Source organism: Haemorhous mexicanus, chromosome 3 (genome assembly GCF_027477595.1).
Source record: "Haemorhous mexicanus isolate bHaeMex1 chromosome 3, bHaeMex1.pri, whole genome shotgun sequence".
Taxonomy (NCBI): Eukaryota; Metazoa; Chordata; class Aves; order Passeriformes; family Fringillidae; genus Haemorhous; species Haemorhous mexicanus.
Genome location: NC_082343.1, coordinates 98,120,474 through 98,146,428, shown reverse-complemented (window position 1 = coordinate 98,146,428; position 25,955 = coordinate 98,120,474). Strand labels below are relative to the sequence as shown.

Here is a 25,955-nt window from a genome sequence, read left to right as displayed (position 1 = left end):
TAGGTGCTGGCAGGGCTGCAGCTGTCCTGCCTGGGGCCAGGTATGTCTTGCAATATTGGAAAACTCTCTGGGAATGCCTAAAGCTCATTAAGAGACCTGACCTCCTTAATAAGAAAAGGACCTAAGCCCGCTTTATACATAGCCCTGGACATAGGAAAAGGAGGTCATTATAGCATTTTGTGTCGCAGAGTGACAATGCAAATAGGATTGGAGGGTGTTTATATAACTTAAAGCATATATTTATACTCACAGGATGACCTGACTGGGTAGGAAGCTTAATGCAACCATGACCCAAGTTCAAAGGATGTGTTAATCTAACAGGGCTATTTGGAGGCACATTTAAAAATAAGTGCTTTCTTTTCTAATAGCATTCCCTTTTACCCACCATTATGCATGGTCTTGTGCATTTTTCTACTGCTAGTTCTTTAAAAATACCTAATCTGATACTTACTGATATTACTACTTTTTGTTAACTGTGATCTCTTTTCACTGTAGTGTGCTTGTATTCAGTTGTATTCCTGCAGTCAGATAGCACACGGTGAGAAATAGTGGTGAAATATAATCTACAAAATTAATTTCTCCAGCTTTTAGTTATGTCCATTGATAGACCATGCCAAGAAAGCTCTTTTTTCCATCTTCAATATATGCAACCTTGCATATAGATAGAAAGGCAGAATTTGACTCCAGTTGCAGTCCTAAACATGCAGGGTAAGAATCTTCAGGTGCTGTAAGTCAGCAGAGCACCAATGTGCACACTGAGCCCACACCAGTTCTCATGACAACTGTTCCAGATGTCAGTGCTGACTTGCACCCCTATAGTCTCTGCTATGGCAGCTTAAAGATCTCTGAGAAATATTCCTGCTGTAAAAGAGCAGAACATGATTCTGCTTGGAGAAATGATCCATTCCACAATGGTACCACTTCCTCATCTACCTTTCAGCAGATGCCTAATTAATGTTACATAAAGGAACATGCTTCTGTTTTATTCCAAGGCTCTGGCTTACATAGCACACAGGAGGCAGTTCTCATTTTCCTTTCACTGCACCATGTTTGTAGTGCACCAACCCTGTGGCACCAACAGAGCAATGTCTCTTAAAAAAAAAAAAGATAACTTGAGTTGAATTTATCCTGTAGCATCAATCTAAATCATCACCATCTAATCACCACAGATGGTTTGAGTTGGAAAGGACCTTTGAAGGTCACCTAGTTCCAACTCCCCTTCTAAAGGCAGGTACACCTTCCACTAGACCAGACTACTCCAAGCCCCATCCTACTTGACCTTGAGTATTTCCACAACTTCTCTGGGCACTAAAAGCAAGAGACTAGGAACCTGCCAATTTGTTTGTTCTTTTTTTATATATATGCAATCTTCAAAATGACCCCATGCCAAACCTTTTGCCCTGCATCCCTTAGCTATAGGGAATACTGTATTAACAGGAAGTAATCAACATAAAATTGGGAGCTGACTGAAGTTAACAGGAAGTCCATCAGTACCTGCCCAAATGCATTTGGGATGAAAACCTATAGTATGAAAAGTCAAAGGCCTTTTTCTTGTTTCTCACTGTATGCCCCCTGCCAGCTTTCCCAAACAGTCAGGGAGGGCCTGTGCTTACTGCCCAGAGAAGGACAAGGATAGTGATGCAGTCTGCCTTTTTCCAGAAATACACAGAACACTGAGATTTTCCTTTAAATTTGCAGCCTTGCCTACATTCAAAGGAAAACCTCCTTACTGAAGTATCAGAGTTACAGGACCTGCAAAAATTCTGCCATTTTGTGTATAACTCTTTCCATTCTGAGAAGGGCAGTGAGATTCCAGTGACATGGTATTGGGAAAGGGAGAGCTTTCAAAATAAATTTCTTTGTGTAGAAAATAAAAGGGAAAGGAAAGAGTATGCTTTGGCTGACAGAGCTGTTTTTAAAAAAGATCTCTTTGCCATGTGCAACGCAGCTGAATTGTAGAATATTTTCTGTAATTGCAGATGTTACCAGAATCTGAATTACATGCCCAAGAACTCTGAAAGAATAACCATCCTAGGCTGTTTCAGGAGAACTTTGATCAAACAAGGGATTGCCTCCCTTCCTTTTGAGGTCCAAGCATCTGAGGATCGAGTCCTGACTGCCAGGACACAGAAATGAATGCACCCCTTCTGGGCCACAAAGACCTCTCCTGGCACAAACACAGGGATCCCCTGTGCTGTGCAGGCTGCTCTCTTCATTCACCTAATGTCTGCCTCGCCTGATGGAGGCACTGTTTTCTAATAGGCATCAAGCAGTTAAGAATATAAGTGATATGCTGACATCCTCCCCAATATTTTTAAGGCAAGGGATACTTTCAACTCAGCTGGGACAAGGGATACTTTCAACAATTTTCACCACCTTGTGCTCTATTTCCATTAGGAAGACAAATCAATAATGAAATTACAAGTTCCTTCACTGTAATCTAGTGCCTTTGGGACCAGCAAGGGCTGCTTCCCCAAATGTAGCAGGAATCAACCAACAGAAATAAATTATTTTCACACTCTTTAAGACCCCTCTTGACTGATACTCCCCAAAAAGCTTTCCACGCTGCCAGTGATCATGTCCCTGCCTCTCCAGGGTGTGGAGCAGGGACTCTCATGACAGCATCACCTATGTCAGCGCTGCACATAGGGCTCTGGCCCCTGCTCTTCTGGCAGATTTTGAAGCCCGTGCTGTTGACCACCCTCAGAAAAATGTCTCAAATACTTTCATGGACTTGTCACGTTCCCTATGTGCCCCAGACTTTGTTAGATTCACAGGCAGGTGATTCTCTTGACAGCTGGACTTTATGATCTTAGATGTAATGGTTATATGATTCCTGCATCATAAGAATCTTCTTTCAGTCCTTAAAAATATTTTATCTTAAAATCAAACTCATCTTCCCAGTTTTCCTTGTTTCCTGTGCTCCATACAATGATTCTTATTTACCAGCTCATTTTCCCACATACTTCCTAGCATATTTATTTTTATCCTGAAAAGGGCAGCTACATCAGCATTTCCCTCTATACCAGCTCTAGCGCCAGAAATTTCTCTTCAGGAGAGGGTCCCATCCTGCTTTCTTCTGCTCATCAGTTCTTGCCATTGGAGACCCTTATGGAATCCGGAGTAGCAATGGCCTATGGCACCTGAGACTCTGGATGCGAGCAGGCCCTGATTCCCACACACACAGGAGTCCATTGCCAACATCTACACTGATTTCTTTTCCCCACATTGCTTCTTTTTTTTTTTAATTTTTTTTTTTTTTTTTACATCTATTTCTGAAAAACATTTCAGCCATCCTGCAGCAAAGGGAGGGAGGGAAGAGTAATGCAAGCTCAGGTGCATGAGTTAAACCAAAGGAGGAGGTGGTGGAGGTGCTCAGGTGAGCAGCCCCCTCAGGCTTCCCCTCCAGTGCAGCCAGGTCACGACAGAAAGTCCCCTGCAGAAAGGACACAAGCTCCTGGGAACTGCTCAAACTGCTGCTTGGTGGTGGCTCCTGCAGGGGATGCTGATGCTGCTGAGCTGTGTGCTCTGCTGGGGCTGCCATGGACACTGACTGCCACACCCTGCACAGCTATGGCCTGGGCCCCAAAGACTCTGTGAAAAAAGGGGACAGGGCAGGGGATTCTCCTGCTGCCACACCCAGTTCCTAAGGGAACCTGCCACAGTCACATTACTGGCTTTGCTTGGGCAAGGTCACCAGACTGACAAGGTGAGAGCAAGCGTGTGACAGCACGGAGGGGACAGTGCCGCCCCAGGGGTGGCTGGGGTAAGCAGCCCTCCCTGCCAGGGGAAGGCAGCTGCCCACCTGCAGACAGGGGGAGGCTGCAGGCAGCCCCAAGGCACCCCAGACAGATGGCACATGTGCATGTTGAGGGGCATCAGTTTCTTGTGACCCACCACACGCTCAGGGGGTGGGGGCTGATGTCTCACTGTTAATGCTCCTACTTGATGGGTACAGATTGCAGGCAGAACACTGCGGGGCACTGCCTACGTGCAGGCACAGTTCTGAACAATAAACTGGTTTAAAGCAAGACTCTCTGCTGGCTTTGAGGGCCATTAAGCTTGATTTACTCAAGACTTTCTATACTGATACAGGGACAGAATTTTAAAAGAGGATTTCCCATAAAGCGTACACCATTTTCATCCTATACCTGCTGAGCAATATGACATTTGGAAGTCATAATTTTGAAAACAATCCAGATATTTAACTAAGAAGTAGCTTCCAAAATTCATCATCCTTAAAGAGTCCAGGCTTCAGGAATACATGGCAGAATTTTGAACCTACCCACAGCTTCCACTAACACCCCTTTGTGCAGGATAGGAGTAAACATAAAGTGCTGGCACTGCAGGCAAATCAATAAAACAAACCATATAAAGAAAACAAACCACCAAATCTTCCTCAACACACAGCTGTATGACTAATGCTAGGCTTTTTGACTTTAGCAGTTATTAGATCTGTGAGCATGTCCTTGCAAATAATTATGTGCATTACTCAAAAATTCGAGCTGAGCTAAAAGTAATTTTGCCTTAAACAAAGGTAACTAAACTGCCAGCTCTGTTGGGGTAACAGGACTGGGCAGGTTAGGTTATAGAAGGAAGAGATAGTCCTGCCCCAAGAAGCCTAGAATCTGTGGGCAGGCAGATGATTGCCACCAGTGGAAGGAGCACAGGGAAGCAAAGAGAATGTACAGCTTGGCATGCAAAGCAATGTTCTCAGCTCACTTACAGTCAGACTGTTTCCAAATTTTTGTAGGCATTGCAGCAAAACACGGTGTAAAGGAGGGATGTGAAGATGATAAAGGAATTTTAAGATGGTAAGGGAGGCAAGGAACAAGAACAATGTTAGTTGTATTGTTGAGTTACACAGTAGTATCTTCACAAAGCACAAAATAAAGGAGATGTATTGGAATGCGTTGATGACAGAAGTAGGAAATGCCATCAATAAAAGAAGACTGCAATGCTGTGTAGATGAGCTATAGACTGCAGAGTTCAGTCCTCAAAGTCATCTAAGGTTACAGATACACAGCAGCAAGAGATTTGTGTTGCTGAGGCTTACGGAGCTACCATTGAAGTAGCTTAAACTATTCATTTATTTCCTGCTGAGCATTGACTCCTGCACTTCCCACAGCTCCACTGCCAAGCAGTTACTCCTGTGTTTGCAGTCTGCCTGCCCACAGTGCTTTGATGTCATTGAGGGACAAAAGAATGGAAACTGACAAAAATGTCATAGCAAAATAATAGGAAAAAAATCAAATCCATTACAGCTATGGAGAAAGGAGAAATTCTTTCATGGGAGCAAATTTTGTCAGAAAATGCTGCAATTTTTATGTGTGAGAAAGTACAGGGGGGAAAGATCCAGAAGTATTTCCTAAGCAAATGTAGGTAAGCATTACTGTGTCTGGAAAAGCACAAAGGTACTGCTCCAGAGCTTACCTGGAACCCAGTTCTGTCAAGCAGGGCTGGATCTCTCTCACCTAACTCCAGATAAGGCTCACACAGATACCAGCCTTGGAACTAGTTGCTCTAAATTCCCATTCTCATTTACCTATTTCAAATGTTTATGTTAAAATCAGGGCAGGAAGTGACAACAGTACAGTGAGTTGGTATGAACTGCACCCCACTGATTACAGCAGGACAACTCAAAATTAAACTCTTATGAATAATGGCTTTTAAGATGACCAAAGCAGATTAAAGGCATATATTACAAGAAGAAGCTATGCTTAACCTCACAAAAGGAGAATCATGAAACCTTTCCTCTCAGATTCTGACAAGCAGTGAGGGTGTCCTTGAGCACTGATTTTTGCCTCACTCCCCAACTACTGCATGTGGTCAATAGCCAAGTTTCATCTCCCCTCACTCAGTGGAGATCTGCACAGAGGGAAAGCAATATCAGTAGCATTAAGTGGCCATACAAAAACCAACATATGAGAAGGCTAAATAAAAGGTTTTGCATAAATAGGTACTATTGACCTGATATGAAACTACAGCATCTTTGGGGGAATGATCTCCAACATCCCAGAACAGTCATTGCCCTGCAGAACTGACAGCTACTTATCCATGAGCCATCAGTTGGAAGAGCACCTTTGCTGTCATCTTTTCTCTAGCTCAGATGTTTATTAGTATAGATGAATTTATTCCGTTCACAGGTGAAAACCAAAATGAAATAAACAAACCAAACACCAAACAACCCAACCCAAACCCACAAATAGAAACAATGGGCATTTCTTAAAGGTCTGAAGACCTTAATAGAAGCTAGCATCTTTTGAAAAGGTGCTGCTGCACTCACCCCAACCACTGGCAACTCTTATGTTAGGGTCCATCTTAATGCATTGAACAATTTTGCAGAACCTGTAGGTTGGACTGCATCAGCAAATGGTTCTAGCAGACATGGGCAGGGAGAAGCTTGCCTGCCTCTGCTGTGCAAGACATTGCATCCCAGGCAATGTCCTCCTGTTGTCTCACTTAAGACACACTCCTGCGCAGTTTAAAGTGCATAGCAGAATTACAAATGTCTTTTTGGAGTAACAGCTTTATGCCTTGCTGCTTCTGTTTTGGGTTCAGAGGTCAACCAGCACAACATGCTATGAGAGAAGCTGGAACACGGCCTGAGAGCTGTGCTGGCTGACCTGAGAATTGTCGGGGTGCATACTGCTGGACAGACTCACCTAGGGATGTTATTCTGGGAAGGCTCATGTCTGGCAGGCAGTGGATAGATTTCCAGCACAGGTCTAGAGTCCCAACCTTGGAAACAGTCAGTAACAGAGCTCCCTTTTCCTCACAAGTGCAATGCCCTGTCCTGCCATGTCCCAGAACTCAGCACATGCACTTCATGAGCAAGGTAGTGCACTGAAGGACATGCAACGGAGTCCTGACAGCTTGTGAAGAAGGTGGGGATCATCCTTTAACATAAAGCCATTCTTCAGCTACCAAGGCACTGCTGATCTGATGTGGGAAGCCCATGGCACCCCTGTGGATATATCTGGGTACATGAGATGCAAGACTCATCATTACTTAAGACCACCATGCATGGTGCACTCCTCTGACTGTGTGCACCACTTAGCTGGTTTCAGTCCATGACAGTAGACTATTCCTTGCTCTAAAGGAGTGACATACAATGGCTGCTGTTTTGCACAGAAACAAGGCATTAGGATCTTTCCTGTGAACAGCCTGCAATTTCCCATCTGCTCAGGAGGAAAGAGGGGCAAGCTTGTTAAGGAGCAAGGCATGTTCTCATTCTGCTCTACTCCCCAAAGTCCACTAAAATGGGTATCTACATCAAGACACCCACCAGATACTGGCTCCCATGCCAGGATGAACATGTGTTCCTGGCTGGCCATCCAGAGTGGGTGTTTTTCACTGTGAGAGCTGGTATGAGAAATTATATTACAATCTGTGATGAGAGCTCTTCATGTCGTGTCCTTTGCTGCTTCTGAGGCTGATGAGATGAAAAGCTGGACTCATACTCCATGTCCTCATAGGCATCCCTCAGTCCATCTGCAGGGGGTTCCAAGTAATGCCAGGTTTCATCACAGCACCCTGGATATCTTCTGCATCTTGCTACACAGTGCACAGACACCGACCAGTGTAACCATTGTAACCTGCCCACTGCACATACACACACAGCTCAGGGTCTTTGGAATCTGAATTTGTTTGTAAAAAGCTGGACAGATCTTTCCCAAAAGTGCTGTATTGCTTCTGGGAAATTTTCTCATGAGTAAAACTGCCCATAAGCAGATGCATATGCAACAAACTACTGCACAGGGTTCTCTGTCCTCGTGTACCTCCCACATTGCAACCCTGTTACACACACACCAAGTCCCGAGGGTCACACAAGTGAGAGAGCTCAGCAAGCAGCCTTCTGACATGTAACTCCAGGTATCTGGGTATAGCAAATGGGGATGGGAGGCTGGGCCTTTCATTCAATGCCTGTGAAATGCTGGATGGCTTGCAAAGAACTGCCATATTTTGTGTGTGTGAACAACCCTAACATACAGCAGGCTGTGCTTTTCTGTAAAAAAACCCTAGAAATATACAGAGAATGTATAGCTTGGCATGCAAAGCTGTATATGAAATAGCTGTACATGAAACATATCCTTTATGTTTCATTTGTTTCAGAGCACAGCCACAGTGTGAAATTATGGCTGCAGCGGGGATATCTGAGGTACCAGGACTCTGGAATAGGATTCATTCTATGAAGGATTCATTCTAAGAAGACAAAAATACATTCAAAGCGTTACCACAATTTTGGTTCTAATTCTAAAGCACTGTTTTACAACAGGAGTATAACTTCAGCCAGTCATTTCATTGGTACCTCTCTGTGCCTTTCAAACAAAATTTTCAGACAATCAAATTGTCTAAGTTACTATATTCCACATGGCTTTATAAACTGTAATTCTACAAAAGCACCTGTTTGACCTTCTAAACAAGCCTGTCCAATCTGTTTGGAGGGGCTGGAACTTTTTCTACATGTGATCACAGTTAAAATGAATGTAGAGCTATTATGAAAATGGAGAATTTTACTGACATTCACCATTCCTGAATTAGAAAGCAGGTCTAAGCATCCAGAGGTTGTAAAGTCTTCTATAGTGGTCTCCTAGGAAATTTTCTTACATTTAGTGGCAATGGATATCTAGGTTGGTGACATCCAAAAATGGTTTCTGATTTAGAAACTGTAAATGCTTTGATTAATCCTGAATATATTTTGCAGAATGCTGTGTGTCTCCAATGCAACAGGCTAGTGAATTAGTCGACCAAATCCACAAAAGGTCTGTAAATTCCCTTGTAAGACTTTAAACTGAAATATAAGAAGATATAAATTACTTGAGCTTTCCACGTTTGACAGAAAATCTTTCAAAGCTTTAAATTAAATCACATATCTTTAGTGGGAACCTTGCTAGCTGAATTTTTGTTCTTGCATGCTTTCTGGTATGTTCTCTTGTTTTGGTCCCCTGTAATTGCCTTCACATTGCTGATTACACCTGGTTCCCATTCCTTACAGTCTGCTGTCCAGTTTAAATGTTCTGATCCCTTAAACAGACATCTGTTAGTTCTGGCATGGCATTGTACAGCAGAGCTGTAGCTATTTAACACTATTTTTAGTCTATTTTTAGGCGTAATCCTGGTAAAGGTACATGTCTTATGTTGTGAAGTCTCAAGCTGAATACTGCAAGATTCTTTCATCAACTTCATAAGAGGCTAAAAAAATCTATGCAATAAGTAGGAAATAAAGCATGACAAATACATTAATCCAAAGAGCACCACTTCTATGATATTTATTTTTTATTAGGTGTTTTTTATTCTGATGTTGTGAATGTCTGACTCTGAGGCCAAGCAGAAATTACTAGAACCGGATTCAAATCATCTGGGAGAGGAAAACGAGGGTCTGAGCAGTGAGCATTTGCACTCAAGTAGGATCCACTGGACTTAGCCTGGAGTTCTCTCCTCAGAGATCCCATTTCCCAGGGCACAACCCTAACAGCTCACTAGGACCAGATGGAATTCACCCAAGAGCTCTAAACCAGCTGAAGGATGCAATGACACCACTGCGAGCCGCAGTGTGTAACCTCTCCCTGGGAATGCTCTGGGTCAGGAGATGGGAAGGTGGGGAAATGACTCATTGTTACAAAGGATTCCAGGGGTGATCTGAGGAGCTACAGATAAGTGAACATGACATCATGACATCCTTGTTCAGCAAATCAGTAGAAGCCACTGCAAGGAAGAGAATGAGCAGACACATGGAAAAATATATTGGGAGGCACTCCATTAAGCATCCCTAAAAGAGGACATACTTCATAAGCCTACTGGCATTTTTTTTTTGAGGAACTGGCAAATAAGCAAACAAGGTGTGTTAAAGTGCATTTTTACAATTAGATGGAGTAAAAGAAAGCCCTTAAAAAGGAAGTGTCATGAGCTAAGATGATCCTAATTTAAATGAATAAACAATTAAAAAATATGAAAAAAAAAGTAGGAATGTGGTTTTCCCACTGGAAGGAAATCACCAACACAATCCTTTGTGACTTTTTGCCAGGATCTGTGCTGCTCAGCAAAGTCTTAAATGACCTGGAAAAGGTGATGAATAATGGGAGAACAGAGACTGCTGATTCCATTGCAGTTATCACAGGGATTAAAATCAAAAGCTGACTGTGCAAAGCTGCAGAAAAGCACTATGATCATGCACAGCTTGAGATAAAATGGCAGATAAAATTCCACATAGGATATCGTGAAATGGTGGACATAATTACGTAAACTGATGAGATCTGTTCATAAATTAAAAAATGATACCATGAAGATGTCAGCTCCATACTCAGTGAGGGGTCAAAAAAGCAACTAAATTATTTGAAAAGGACTAGAAAACAAACCAGACCACACTTCAACAAATGTGTGGTGAACCAGCAGTTTTAACAACATGGGCAGTTTTGTTTTCTCATCTTTGAAAGGATGAGGCAGGCTTAGAAAAGTTACAGGAAAGGGCAAAAAAAGGTACAAAGAAAAGTAGGAAAAGTTTTTGTATGAAGAATCTGCAAATAGGCCTCTTAAAGTTGTGTGTGGCCTTCTACTCTTCTTCCCCACTTCCCTCCTTCCTCTGGATGGAGTCCTCTCCCTCTCATGTTTCTGTGTTGTTACCATAATTTCCACAGTGTTCCCAGACAAATCAAGGGTCAAAATACAACCTGTTGGGATTTTCTCTTCTAACTCAGAGGGAGGGCTTCTTCAGCTTCCCATATTCCTACTGTAAAGAAGAAAATGAATGTGAGTTCACTGCACTAAGATACAAAGGTAAAAAAAAACCACCAAAAACTTTGAGTTTTTTATCTCTTTCCTGCATCAAAACCTTGTCAACAAGATTTTTACAGATTATCAGACATTGACCTCTCCAGTTTGGATGCAGAGACTGCTTTCAGAGCAGAACTTCTCCATGAGTTAAGACCTGCAGTGGCAGACTCTCCCACCTGGAAGTTACTTTCAGATCTGACTGTAAACTCCTCTCACTTCACAGCTTATAGAAATCTCAGTCCTCTGCTTTTCCCTGATGGTGAGGTGGTACCACTCTTTTAAGCATGTTTCACTCTTACCTCTTATGTATGGGAAGCTGGAGTCAACTTCATTTGAAAACCAGAGCACAGGTCCTACAATTGCCAAGGGGTGCACGTGCCCTGATTGCTTCATCTTCAAACTCACCTCTGACTAGTTTTGAGTCAGATGGAAAATCACTCCAACTTCAGAGATGTGTTCATGGATTCCCACTCATTTGAGTGGGACAGACACTCAGTTACTGAGAAACCCACTGCTTCAGTCTTGGATCATACCTATGCAAAGACCTGTGCACTTCAGTTCAGGAGGAATGGGACTCATGGGCTGTGCACGGGAAGCTGCCCTTTGTATAGGTTCTACAAAGACTTTCCATGAAGTGCAGATCAGTACCTTCCTATGAACTTGTACATAAAAGCCTTTCCCTGCTGGAGATGATTTGTTTTTTACAGTGTCTGTAGAAGTGTCCAATTATACAGATTACACAGATTTCTCCTTTGTTTGGTTCCCTCCAGCCTGAAGCACTCATCTTCATTAACTTAGTGTCACATATTTTTGCGAGGATCAGAAGCCCAGTGGAAGCCCTGAGTGCAGCACTGTAGAAAGAAGACTGCTAGTCACTATAAAAATGCAAAGCACAACCAAGAGAGGGTGCTTTAATTTCAGATAGACAGCTGTAAAATTGCTTAGCAAAGATAGTTGGAAATTTGCTTGTACTTCTTCCCAATTGCAATGCAGAGGTGAATGGCTGTGCGCTGATAAAGCCATCTGTCTTGTGGGTGCCTGGAGGAAGCCTCTGCACCAAAGCAATATTGCCAGTTTTACAGTTAATATCCTGGTGCACAATACTCTTGAGCTGAGGGCTGGATTGCAGACATTTCTGCTGCCTCAGGGCATCCCAGAGCACAGCACCCCCATTGTAATGACTCCTGTTCAAGAGCTCAGGCTGCTGGATTGGGAAGGGGATGAGGAATGCTTCAGGGCATAATGCACTGCCAGCACACCATTCCATGCACTGAGATAGTATTGAGCTCCATGGACTCAATACTCAGATTTGAAGCCAAAGAAGAGAAAGAACAACTGTCAGTAGAATGCTTTGGTTGGGTAGGTTTTTCAGGTGGTGTGCATATCCTGGAGTGCTGGTTTTCACTGGGGTAGGGTTAATTCTCAGTAGCTGCTGTGGGGCTGTTTTGGATTTGGGCCAAAAGCAGGGTTGATAATTGTATTGGTTTATGTGGCCACGTTTTGGGAGTGCAGGGGCTACAGCAGTAGCTGCTGTGAGCAGCTGCCAGAAGCTTCCTCCATGTCCAGAAGAGCCAATGCCACACAGCTCCAAAATGGAACCACTGCTGGCCTAGGCAGAACCAGTCAGGAATAATGGTAACACCTCTGTGATAACATAGTTAAGAAGGCAAAAAATAGTTATTGCACAGCTATAATAACAAGCAGAGAAGAGCAGAGTGAAAATACGTGAGAGGAACAGCCCTGCAGACACCAGGGTCGGTGCAGAAGGAGGGGCAGGAGGTGCTCCAGGCACCAGGGCTGAGATTCCCCTGCAGCCCGTGGTGCAGCCCATGGTGAGGCAGCTGTGCCCCTGCAGCCCATGGAGATCCACAGGGATGCAGAGATCCACCTGCAGCCCATGGAGGAGACCCACACTGGAGCAGGAGGATGCCTGAGAGGAGGCTGTGACCCTGTGGGAGGCCTGTGCTGGAGCAGGGTCCTGGCAGGGACCTGCAGGCCTGTGGAGAGAGGAGCCCACACTGGAGCAGGTTTGGTGGTGGAATTTGTGACCTGTGGGGGACCCAGGCTGGAAGAGGCTATGCCTGAGGGACTGTACCCTGTGGAAGAGTGACCTGTGCTGCAGCAGTCTGGGGGGGATTGATGCCTGTGGGATGGACTCACATTGGAGAAGCTCATTGAGGCTGTCTCCTGTAGGAGGGACCCCAAGATGGAACAGAGGAAGGACTCCTCTCCCTAAGCAGTAGGAGAAACAACCTGTGATGAACTGACCATAACCCCCATTCCCATCTCCCTGCACTGCTGGGGAGATGTAGAGCTGGGAAGGAGGGAGGGGTTGGTGAAATTGCTTTTAGGATTTATTTTACTTCTCATCATGCTGATTTTCTTAGTAATAAATTCATTTAATATCCCCAGGTTGAGTCTGTTTTGCCCGTGATGTTATTTGATGAGTGATCTCTCCTGGTCCTTATCTCAACCCATGAACCCTTTGTTTTATTTTCTGTCCCTGTCCAGCTGCGGAGGGGAGCAATAGAGAGGCTTTGGGGGGTGCTGGACCCCAGCTGGGGTCAACTCCCTACAGTAATACAAGGATATTTCCACTGCTGCTGAGCACTGCTCCAACACTCAAGGCCTTTTCTGCTCCTCACCTCATCCCAGCAGTGAGGTGACTGGAGGTGCACTGAGTGTTGGGAGGGGACAGCTGACCCCAACTGATGCAGGGGATGTGGGGTCAAGGTCAGTATGGAAAGCTGAGGGAAGAAGAAGGAGGGGACATTGGAGTGATGGTGTTTGTCACTGTTTCATGTGGGAGAGCCCTGTTTCCCTGGGGATGGCTGAACACCTGCCTGCCTGTGTTAAGTGATGAATTTATTTCTTTTGTTTTCTCTGTGCACATGGCTTTTGCTTTACCTATTAAACTGTCTTTAAAGCATCCCTTCTGCTCTTCTGATTCTTTCCCCTGTCCTGCTATTGGGGACAGTGAGTGGCTGTGTGGTGACTAGGACTAGGTGCTGAATGTGGTTAAACCACAACACCTGCCTATTCCCAAAGAATGACAACAACAATTTATGGCTCAGCACAAAAAACCAAAAAAAACAACAAAAAAAAAACAAACCAAAAAACCAAAAAACAAACAAACAAAAAAGTGACAAACTAGTTTCTAGTTTGGATTTCTAAAATATAGTCTTATGATTTTTGTATAATTTTTGTATAATTTTGGACTTTTTCTTTGGTCAGCTACAAGCTAAATGCCATTCAAGAGACTGCTGTACAGGGCAACTATGATTTCAGGACACCAGTGATTCCTGTGATCAGCCTTGCACAATTGGAGCTGCACCAAGAGAGGACCCATAGTTGCTTCTCAAAAGTCTAATGATCCTCTTGGAAATACTTGCTCTATGTCATCTCATCTTTGTGACTTTTACCTCCCATGTTTTCCACTGCTCTCATTTGAAAATAAAGGTCTCAGGTTACCCACAAGAACGCTGCCAAGCACAGAGCACAATGGGTCTGTGAGTCACCATCACAACCTACAAGGGAAAAGCTACACTTGTGTCTCCTTCTCGGCTGTTCACACCTCCTCAGAAAGCCACTGCTGATTGCCAGGATCTGCCCATGTTCAAATTCTCACCCTGTGGTACCTGCAGGGTTGTTTGAGATCACTTCTCATTTTGCAAGGCCTTGAAAATTATGGAAAAAGTAGATGGAGAGGGCACTTTTAGAAACACAACAGTCAGCAAAGTCTTTATGCCTCAGGTAGCCTTACAAAGACACCTGAACTGGTTTTGGCTTGATATTGAACCTTGATGTTTTCTGCTTATGGAAAAAAGAATCAGATTGGAAGAAATGATAGTACCAGGACATTTTGACAGAAATGCTGCTTTTTTCTCCCTAAGAGTTCCAGTGTAGGGGAGAGTTAAGGAACCTTTTGGAATCCTGCAAGGTGTTGTGTATTAGCAGTGAGCCAGATCCAGGGAGCTGAAGGCTCTATGCCATTGGACTGCAAGGTTTTATACAGCCACAGTTCAATTAATAATTCTGATGAATCCTTACACTGATCTTATCTTAGGGTTTAGATAGCCAGTGCTGATGCTGACATTTAACATGCCTGTGCTGCAGCCTAGAAATCTGCTCAGAGAACTGCTTCTGTAAGGAACTGACAATTTACATATCCCACTACAAAACTTTGAATGCAAATTCGCAAGCAAACTTGTACATCTCAAATCTGGTTTATTCATCAGCAGTTAATGAACTCGTTGCAGAGATCTTTCTTTAATTACCAGTCGTAAGAAATGCAACACAACAGATAATACAAACAATAGACACCTTTGTAACTGAAACTGTGGATCACACCTTGCAGGAAAAAGGAAAAAATATGAATGTTCCCTTGATGTTTAAAAATGAGGAATCTTACACAACCATCATTCTTAACTAATGCAAATCATTCCCCGCAGAGCAACAAATTGAAAACACCTAGGATAAATCTGAGAGGCTATTTACTTTGAGTATTTTTCAACTGTTCTGCTTCTCCCTAAACATATTATAAAACACAATTTTAGAGGTTTTTGGTTTTTTTGTTCAGTGTCTTTAGTTTGGGTTCTTATCCTTATCTGAAAAACACTAAATCATGTTTTTGTAGAAAACTGAAGAAACTACAGTTGTTGACAACTATTACAGCTAGTGCCACAGGACTTTCTGATCAAAACAAAAGGACATAATGTAATAAATACATGTTAAATACATTAGAAATCCACTAAATTATTTCAGTTTTCTGTTTTCAAAAAGAAGGTACAGATGTGTAATCATGACTAAATTATGTTATTTCTCTCTGAATCCCATGAAGATTAATACTAGGAATGAACATGTTTAGCATTTTTACTGATGATATGGAAGAAAATGTAATCATTGCTGATAAAATCTGCAGATGTCATGAAGATCAGCAGGTAGTCAATACTAATGAAAGCAGTACAGGCACACAAAATGATCCATCATTTACTAATCTACACATACTAAACAAAAAATTGAAGTCAATACAGCCTAACAGAAAGACTAACCTTTACAAACATGAAGTATGGCACCAAGGACTAAATCCTGGATAGCAATAAATGTCATGAGTACTTGTCTACCATTAAAAATAATTTAAGTGGACTTCCTGTACAATCCTATGTCAAGAGGTTGATCCAAAACCGTGAATACAAAAGTTGGTACTTGCGAGATTTTAAATGAATGCTAAGTTTCTATGCTCAGTTCCAGCAGGCTTGTTTCCTAATTAGTGGGAAAAAAAAGGAGAGAATGTATGAGGGAGGCACAAAACCAAGGTGGAAGCTATAGAAAAGGCTTTAAATCAAAGAGTTCAAAGAGATAATAGTTACGGTGTCAATGAGAAGGTTGCCTTGCAGCTTGATAACAGTGTTCAGAAACTTTCTCAGAAAGTAGTGGCTAGTGAGGGACTACTTAATCTAATGAAGAAAAGCATACCAAGAACTAATGGTTGAAAGTTAAATCTAGACAAACTGAAATTTAAAATAAGGCACATGATTCTAAGCATGAAAGTGATTGAGTACTGGAATAAATGACTAAAGAAGGGGCTAAGTCTTCATTCCTTATGTCCTTAGAAAAAGCAGGCCTGTCTCTGTACATGATTTGCTTTAGCAAAAACCAAAAATTGTGCCTTTGTCAGACTGGTCTTTGCCCTGAAGTAAAGGGAAAATTTATGACCAGAGATCTAGATGGGGTCAGAGAAGATAATCTCATGTCCTTTTCAGTCTTACTTTCCACGAATCTATCAATTTACTGAATGAGTATAGAAAAAAACTTTCTGACTGACTTTTGCCATCTGGATAACAACGTGATCCATAGCAAATTGTAAATCATACAGTAATAAATGTATGTCAGAAGCCATCGAGATGAACATACTCTTGCAATGCCTTCTAATTTAGAAATTTAGAGTTATTTAATATTTTACACATTAATTTTATTCTGAGTAATTGAATCAAGGTGAAAGGGTTAAGCAGACAGGCTAAATGAAACGCTGTGCCATGTACTTAGTTTAATGTGGTTGGAAAAATCAATGAACTTTGGTCTGTCAGCTTGCAATCACAGATTTAATTGAATAACATGTCAAGTATTTTAAACTGTTTACTAATGTAAATAGAATCCAGCACTATAGCCATGGTAATAAGCCAAGCAGCTTTCCCTGAATTCCAATCAGATTTGAACATGACCTTCATTTTAAGCTCCCACATGCCAGAGATCAAACAGTTATCATTATGTCTACAGAGTTCAGTGATTACACCTGTGATACTCAAGAAACCATATTTGGTATTGATTTCTTCTGCAGAATCCAGGTAATGGTTGATCAGTTTGATATTCCCAGCAATGGTTACTCTTTCTTTGAGCATTTACAGTCACTTCCACTTGATTATTGTCACTGGGAGGAGGAATGAATCATACAGAAAACTTTTTTCTGAGTCTGCCTGAGAAATGGTGGAGGCTTTGTGCACAATCATATGCACAAAGGGAACAAGAAGAACAGGAGAATAATCTCCTCAGCTTGTGTTGGGTGAACTCCAGGCACAGCTGTACAACAGCTCCTTACTCTTCTTCTCCCTTCCCTTTTCACCATTCCCAGGCAGTAGCTTCAACACAAAGACATGAAAGCATCAAGGAGAGGGGGTCACGGCCCTGTGCAAGCTGAAAGAGCTTGCCACTGCCAGACCAGTGTCAGGAGTAAGTGATGCTTTGGCCATGCAACATGCACATTCCTGTCCTTTTCTCAGGTGCAATAAATGATCTTTTTCTCATTCCTTTTTTCTTTTTTTTTGTTTTAACCAGACCCATCTGCCTGCAATGCAGATGTTTTCATGACTAACCTATTCATGCTTTCATACCAGTCAACACAAAGCACTAAGTTCTCCCATTGGTACCATTGTTCCAATTCTAAAATAGGTGTCTAGCAGCAGTCAGTTATACCCAGCTATTTATTCCCAGTGATTAGGAAGTTCTTTAGGATAGGCAGCTCAGATGGGAAAAGCCATAGACACTGAAGACATCTGAAGTCAGGAGGAATGACTGCATGCCTCCAAGCTCTCCTTAGCAAGATGCAGAAGAACATTGCCTCCAAAGCACCTGCTGGGGAGAACCAGGTCCCCATTTTATCATATTGATCACGTGTGCAATATAAAACTAGGAAGCCACTTTAAACTATCAGCAGCCTTGCCCACAGGTTCAAGCATGTTCTCCACTGCAGACAGGTCTATTGCATTTCCTGAGCATACTGTCATCTCAGAGGTGACAGAACTGGCTGCACTGGTGCTGTGCAGCAGGGCAAACCCTGCATCAAACTGCAACTGATTAGGAAAGGAGGAAACAGCAGAGAAAACAGGGAGATGGTTGTAGGAGTACACAGACAGTAAGGCAACATTAGTCAGCACAACAGGCAGTTGTCCTAGCACCTTACTGACCAGGCTTGGGGTTTTGGCCAAGGTTTTGGGCAGGACCACAGCAAAAGAGAGCTTTAAAGAAGGAAAGGAAGACAATGGAAAGATTGTGCTGTACAGTTGTGGAAAGCACCGTGGGGAAAAAGCACAAATGTGCAAATCTGAAAGTATGGCAAATGGGTGATGGAAATTATTACCAGAGGCTGGCAGGGACGGAGGAATCATCTGTGCACTCAATGAGGGATGGAGAGGACTGGCAAAGACCTTTAAAGTGAAGAAAAGCAGCCCCTATTTGATGAAACCTATAGGAGCCTAGAGTTGATGCAAAAGAAAAGTTCCTTGTGTACTCCTCTTCAATCTTAGATTACACTTCTTTTTTGTCCATTATGTATCCTAAAACAGGACACAGCCTTGCAGTAATAATGTAAAAGAGAATTACAGCTTGCTTATACACTTTACCAGAGCATGGAGTTCATTAAAATGACTACAGACTATTAATTATACAAAGTTAAGCACTCAACTTAGAGAACAGCCTTATTAAAGCTATATATTTGACCTTCACTGACTATGGTGCATATGCAGTTTCAAATAATCATAGAATATATAGTTTTTTCCCTAGATTCTTAGAGACAGTAAACAAATACAGCATCTAAATTTCTGCTTTTCTAAAATACGTGTCCCCCCCTCCCCTTAGGCCTGCATACATTGAACAGTTTAAAACAACAAACAAAATTTACTCAGATGCAATGCAGAGGATAAAGCAGTAAAAAAAGTGAAGCTTTATTAGCTGCATAAACACGTGCAATACAGCCCTCCTTAGGAGCAATCCAGGGCTGATGCAATTAACTGCAAAACATGCATAGCTAAAACCTGAGGTTTCCCTAAATATTAAATATAATACATTTTCCCAATCCTACAGATTGCCATCTTTTGCACTACCACTTTCTACTATTATGCCCAATGTGTAGCATACTGTACATGCATAACACATACCTCTTTTCACTCCACGTCTGTGGACTGTTTTTATGACATCCATAGTATTATCAGTAGGTGAAATAAGTTTTCTTTGGTGAAAGACAGCTTAAAAATCTTCTGTCTTCATGCTGCCATTCACCACTTTTTCCTTCTTTGCATTTTTTTTTTTAGTTTTTTTTAAAGCTATTTTTTCCCCCCAAATGTTTTTCAGACATTCAGCCTACTGAGTGGTAACTCCCTACACAGGTGCAGAAGAGAAAAGCCAGCTGTCATGGAAAACACAATAGGGAATTTATAACCTACATGACTGTAAAGCACTACCTAAAATATTGCACCAATTACAAAGCAGTAAAAATCTGTAACATTAGAGATTGATTCCCATATTATATATCCACAAAGGAGAAAAATTAAGTCTTACAGGCAATTTTAAGAATAAAACATACACCTATATATAGAGATAATGGCTTTGAACTCATACCCTTGCATACAAGTGCACTGACCAGCTTATAAACTACTACAGATGTCTCAAGTGACTTCAGCCCCGGTGGTCTTCCTTGTGCATGCTGGTAAGGGACCAGTGCCTGTCTGAGCAGGCTTCTCTCCCACTGTGCTGCTGCTCCTGACTTACTGTGCACTGTTCAATAATGTAAACTAGAAAGTTAAACCCTGAAGACACACGCAGATTACTTTCCACTTGATCCTTAAATTCTTCCTACTCTTGGAGTCCATGTAGGTTTTAAACTCAAAATTTTAAAGTTCTGTTCTCACGGAAGTTTGAAATATGCTAATAACAGTGTATGTACAGTTTAGCCAGAAGTATTCTGATGCAAAATCCACTTAAAATACTCTTCTGTGTTTCAGTAATTCCACATGATGCAGCACATTGATTAAACTGAATGATGCTGAAGAAGCAAAAATTCAAGGCCATATCCTTGGGATAAATGTTTCATTGCTATGTTGAAGGAGCCATGTATAGTGAAATGAAAAACAGTGTTCACTAGTGGATATTATTTTAATTTTTTCAGTTTTCATATCTCAGCCACATTGTGATACCACTGCTTAACTAAACCTGAGAAACTGTAAGGAGATTGAGCACCATTTCTTTAGAGAAGCAGCGCAGAAGAGTGACTAGGTATTAAAACTGTGATGTATGACATTTTTTGAGTGCAAATAGGTCAAATATGCACGTGCTGCCATTTTTAGTACACTGTCTAATTTAAATGATGAGTAATGTCCATTTCTTGGCTTTTAAAGTAGATCTTTCTGCTGCGTACTTTTGTGCATTGCTTTTAAGTGTCTTCATGCATGTTGCAGTTCAGCACACCACTCTGACACATTTGCTTCAGAAATAAATACACTTATGCAATTGCATTTATCTACAATGACAATCTATCATTTATCTTCTTGAATTTGGTCCAATTTTCTAAACTCTTAGCATACTTTAACCTCTTCATAATCCCCATTAGTGCAACTGTGGCAGGTTTGGTAAGTGTAAGATTCAGCTCCTCTCACAGGTCATTTGCAAAAACGCCAGATATCACTGACTAACTGGCTACACTCAGAAAATGCTCCTGGGCTTGCTAAGCTGAGGCCAGCTGATTTCTGCACAGAATATAAGGCTCTTACAGTGGTGAAAGCAAAGGCAAAAAAAGAGAGACCAAAAGTAATCTTTTATACATTATTACCTGGTTCAAGCAAAGTACCTTTTTGACCTGTGAACTTTTACTCACTGGGATAGTACAAAATTTTATCCTGCTTTAGCAGTGAGGCTGCACTAGAGATCTCACTGTGGGGATCCCTTCCAATCTTACCCATTCTGTGATTCTGTGAAAATATTTCTGTTTGGCAAAGATATCAAAATCTGCTCATCTATATGCAGCTATTCACAATTCAGTTGAATTTTAAAAATCACTTTAATATTGAGCAATCTGGTCTAGTGGAAAGTGTCCCTGACCATGGCAGGGGGGCTGGAACTTGATGACCTTTATGTGATTATGAGAAATAGAAGCCATTCTGTAATAATAAGAAATAGCCAAGCACTGAAAGAGACATAAAAGTTAGAGAAATTAAAGCAATAAACAAGGCTGTGACATGAGCGCATGAGTGCCTTTGAGATGAGTGTGTGAACGTGTGACAGTGTGTTCCAGGCTGGACTAACTGGTGTGCAGGAGAGCAACAGAGCAGGCATGAGGGCCCAGGACCCATGCAGGGATAGGAGGGTGACTGTCCTGCTATTCAAGGGATCAAAGGGTGTGTAGTCAGCCATGTGAGTGTTGTGTGTGTGTCCCTGAGCCATGTGCTTAAGCATTGCTACTGTCTGAACCTGGAAATGTAGAAACCTACCTGGAAATGCAGTCACCTACACTGACATCCAGATCTCCAGGTACACTAACCTGGAATTCAGAGGACAAAGAGGAGGAATCACCAAGTCTTGGGATTTACTCAAGGCAGCAGCCCTATAACCCCTCAGCAAAGTCACTTAAGTATCAGGAAATGCAGACACTACAGTTATTTTTGTGGTCCTAATTTGATCTCTTTTGTACTTGTGTTTCAAAAGTCTGCCTTTGATTAGATGACCTTGCTCATTTTTTTCATGTTCAGTTTCAGGACAGATGATGTTTACCTAATGAGTTGCTGTGTATCCTTTTTTGCAGTTTCTAGGCCTCATTTACTGTGTGCATTCAAACCTTAAAGTGAGGATGAAGTGATTCATTTCCCATGAGTCAGTTAAGAAGAGTATCTGGGTGCTTCACATTCAAGTAACGTTTTCTTCTTTCTCCAGATGTGAGACTGAGGCCCACAGGATCTCAGTGAAAAGTCACAGCTACAGTTCAATGCCTGTGTGTTAGCAGTTCAGGAACATTAAAACAGGGAACACAATACTGCTTTCTCCTCTGCAAAGTCTGGTTTATACACCTTTCCTACTAGACACAAACCAAACTCAAGTTCTTCAGAGCTGCACAGAGCTCCCCTAGCCATAAGAATGGTTCTTCTGCACCTGCAATCATTTGGTGTATCACCAAACCCCTTTTAATTTCTTCAATTAATGAGAAAGAGTTATGATTTTACTTTTGTTACACATTCTGAGCATCACTAAACCAATGCCTTGCAACGGGATATATCAGGCCATATAATGAAACAGAAAAAACAAAGCAAAATGCCCCATGCAATGTTTGTATAGTCTCATCAGTAGTGTATCTCCAAGCACATGCTGGAGGAGTTAAATATGTTGCCCCTATTTACTGATGACAAAGCTAACACCTAGATATAAGACATGGTTTGCTCTGTATCACCTGTCAGATGAATGATACAGCTGAGAGAAGAGCCTCTCCCAAAGCACTTTTTTCTTCATTATTCCAAAACATTTTGCAGCCGTGGGTATTACTTACTGTAGTATCTACACTTGGATAAATTCAGTTGCAGAAAGGTTACTCAGTAGTAGACAGATTACACAGTAATCAGGCAGAGAGAACCCAGTACCAAAACTCTGAAGTCAGTGAAACCCATTGGATCATAACAGGTTGAACCATGCAGTAGTTCTGAAAATGCCATCCAAGTTTCTGTGTAATTCCAAACAGGACCTACATGACCCACATGACACACATATAGAAACGTATCTATGTCCACAATGTAGCAGTTTATTCAGCAAAAATACATTCCTCAGACATAATGTTACTTAGGTTTAAATATAAAAAAATATAGTTCTTTTTTCCAGGCAAGCAGGTATACAATAAAGTAAAGAAATATAACTTCCAGAAAGGAATGATAAACTTACAAACCAAAGATAATACTATACTTCTTAAACAAAATACCAGAGAGAGACTTTATCATTCCAGTCAAGTCCCTTATCCCATATTAATGCAGCTGAAGACTCAAGCCATACTCTTGACCAACCCATCACAAAAGTCACACTGTAGTTACTGGAGTTTTTTTTCATTTACCTTTACTGTCTTTTGGACCCGTTCATTGACCTGAAGGTGCAGAACGTGTATTGACACTGCTCTTCCTGAACAATTGCTACTTGGTTAACAGTTTGTATATTAAATTTTAGTCCTGTGCATATGGATACATGGGTAAGGCTTTATTTCCTGTTCTTCACAGGAAGTATATCTGTAATCCAGTAGTGAAACAGAGATGTGGCTACCTTGGCATGATCTGAAACAAAGAAAACACATTCCTCCTGAAATACCTCCATGACATTGCTGAACACTAAGAAAAAGACTTGTGCAAACATCTATTTCCATTCAATATTAACATTTCATTAAAACCAATGCACATGCTCGACCTTGAAGACTTATACCTATAAATTTCTATATAAGCAGGTGCATTTTATTTTAGGAGGTCAGTCATTTGTATGAGACACAATTTTGCTCACAGACTTCGAAATTTTCTATTTGTTATGATTCAATAATTCAAAAAAAATGAGATTGAAATGACATGTTCATTTGGGCAAGGTTTTTTTCTGTCTGGAGAGTAGTTTCACAGATCATTATTTAACTTACAATAGTACCTAGAAGCCCCAGTTGAGAATGAGTCATATTGTACAGATAGCTGCATTAAAGACTCAAAATGCTATGACTTCTGCCTTTGAATTCAGAGATTACCTATGTGACTTTATTGATTTTTAATGATGGGATTTTCTGCAGTACTTATCACATAATAATGAAATTTAAGATGATTCTATAACATTATGCTAATACAGTTTTCAAATTTCCTTTTCTTTGAATGCTCATTCATTCAAAAAAAAAAGTGTAAATTTCATCATTTTAAGGCCTCTGTATATCCATCCTCTGCATTGTTGGCACACAGTAACTATATTAATTCTGGTCTGCAAAATGTACCTCCCCCTGCAATGAAGACTTATATAAATGACAATTCTCCAAAAAAAGGCAGTTAAAAGAAGCTCCTAGCTCTGCTGTGAGTGATAATTTCCTAGGCAACAAGGGAAGAGTATGTTTGAGATTTGAAACCAACCAACAAAAGGAAAATGTTAACAGATAACAGAATGAAGCTGATGAGCAGAAGTTCATAAATGAGTTCATAAATTACGAGATAATGACATTTTTTTTAATTAGGCAATCACCTATGCTTTAATAATTGATGTGAAATGGGAATTAAGTAGCTCTCATTTCCAAAGCTAGTTTCCAGCCAGCAAAGGGAGCATTACTTCCAGTCACAGCTCTTTTCCTTTGCCCACTGCACTGTGGAGGATCATGAAGGTCTCTGGCTTCCTTTTGCTAACGGCCATGGACTTTCTATCAGAGCTCAGCAAAGCCCCCATCATGAGAAATCCATGTCTATGTGACTTCTAAACATTCTCTTCCCTGCACACACAGAAGATTTTTGGTAGAGGTAAGTACTTTTTGTTAACGACTACCAAATGAATGGAACCCATAAGAGGGCATTTTGTTCTCTTTTACAGACTAAGAACAATCACACTCTAGATAATCATGTTCACATGAACATTCTTGACCAGCCTCAACTTTGTCTGATCATTCACATACAAGGTCAAAGGCAACTTGACAGAGCATCTGAAGCACAAAGTACAAAGTAAGGTGATGGAGGATGACAACTAAAAAGAACAACCAGTACCTCTGAACCACAGAGATTTTCTTGTTTAAGTATTTTTTTCTCATTTAAACAAAGGGTTAAAAGATAATAGTTAATGTTGGTAATTTGTGTGTCTGAATCTCCTTAGTACTTCCCTTTTCTGAAAAATTTATCAAACCCTACCATCACCCTTGATAAGAATTTCTTCGATACGACTGCAAACATTGGGATTTTTATTTAAGAGCTTAAGATAAAACAGAAATTTGTTTCTTGTTTCTTTTGGATGCATTGTGATTTTCAATCTGAGTAAGAGCTACGAGATGCAAAGGAAATAGCAACTCATGGTATTGAACTAGAGGTTCTGAATTTGTAATCTGCAGACCTGGAACAGCCCATGGCTTTTTCCTTAAGCACCCTTATCATCAGTAGCCATAAGCTTGCCAAGTGGGATTTAGTAATACCAGTGGAAAGTTGGATGAAACCATAACATCCATATATGAAGAAATAAAAGACAATGGTGTGGAGAATTTCTAACTTTTACTAGTGGAGAATGTGCACTTATATGATGAGATGCATCACTTCTTATTTTTTTCTTATGCTTCCCTTCCTGGAATTAAAGATAAAACTGAACAAAACACAGCATCCATCTTTACTGCCTTGATGATGGCATCTTAAGTAGAATCATAACCATGGGAAAAAGGGTTAACATACTGTTTCTTGAACTACAGGGAATAAAATGTTTATTTTAAAAATAATACAACTTCCTAAAATCAAGGGTTTTTTATCATGCTAATATAGAATGATCTTTCCTTCTAGTACTTCACATCCCCATAAAAATAAAGAGAGAAAAGACAAGAAAATAAGACAAAATCATAAAAAATTAGAGAATACTATTATGTACTGCTCATTTTTAACTTCATAAACAGTCCTAACTTGTCTTTCTATTATAAGATCTTGAATTTGTTAATACAACAAAGGGTGTATTAACAAATTCAAGATCTTATTATAGAAAGGTACTATATTACAAAGGTCTTTGTAACTCTTAACTTTTATCACCTCCTCATTGGGAGTGAAAACTAAAATGCAAAAACCCACACTGGAGAAGATGACCAGATTTTGAGCCAAATGTACAGAAAAAAAAAAGTATAATTAAAGGTCTAATTCAAAGTAAAATTTCAGAGCATTGTATTTTCATTCACTGAATTTCCAGAATTACAAATA

At 41.0% G+C, this 25,955-nt stretch overlaps 1 protein-coding gene across 3 annotated transcripts in view; it reads right to left on the bottom strand.

Moving 5' to 3' along the window:
* The window catches only part of ERICH1 (glutamate rich 1), a 92,077-nt gene that overhangs the window by 3,292 nt on the left and 62,830 nt on the right, over positions 1-25,955 (bottom strand). Inside the window, exon 6 of one of the 3 annotated variants that reach the window (XM_059842803.1) lies at positions 14,984-23,339. The exons of the other annotated variants lie outside the window; for them this stretch is intronic. Coding sequence (XP_059698786.1) covers positions 23,266-23,339 — 74 coding nt within the window. The 3' untranslated portion in view covers positions 14,984-23,265. Of the gene's footprint in view, positions 1-14,983; positions 23,340-25,955 lie in introns of those variants that run through there. 3 annotated transcript variants of the gene reach the window in all.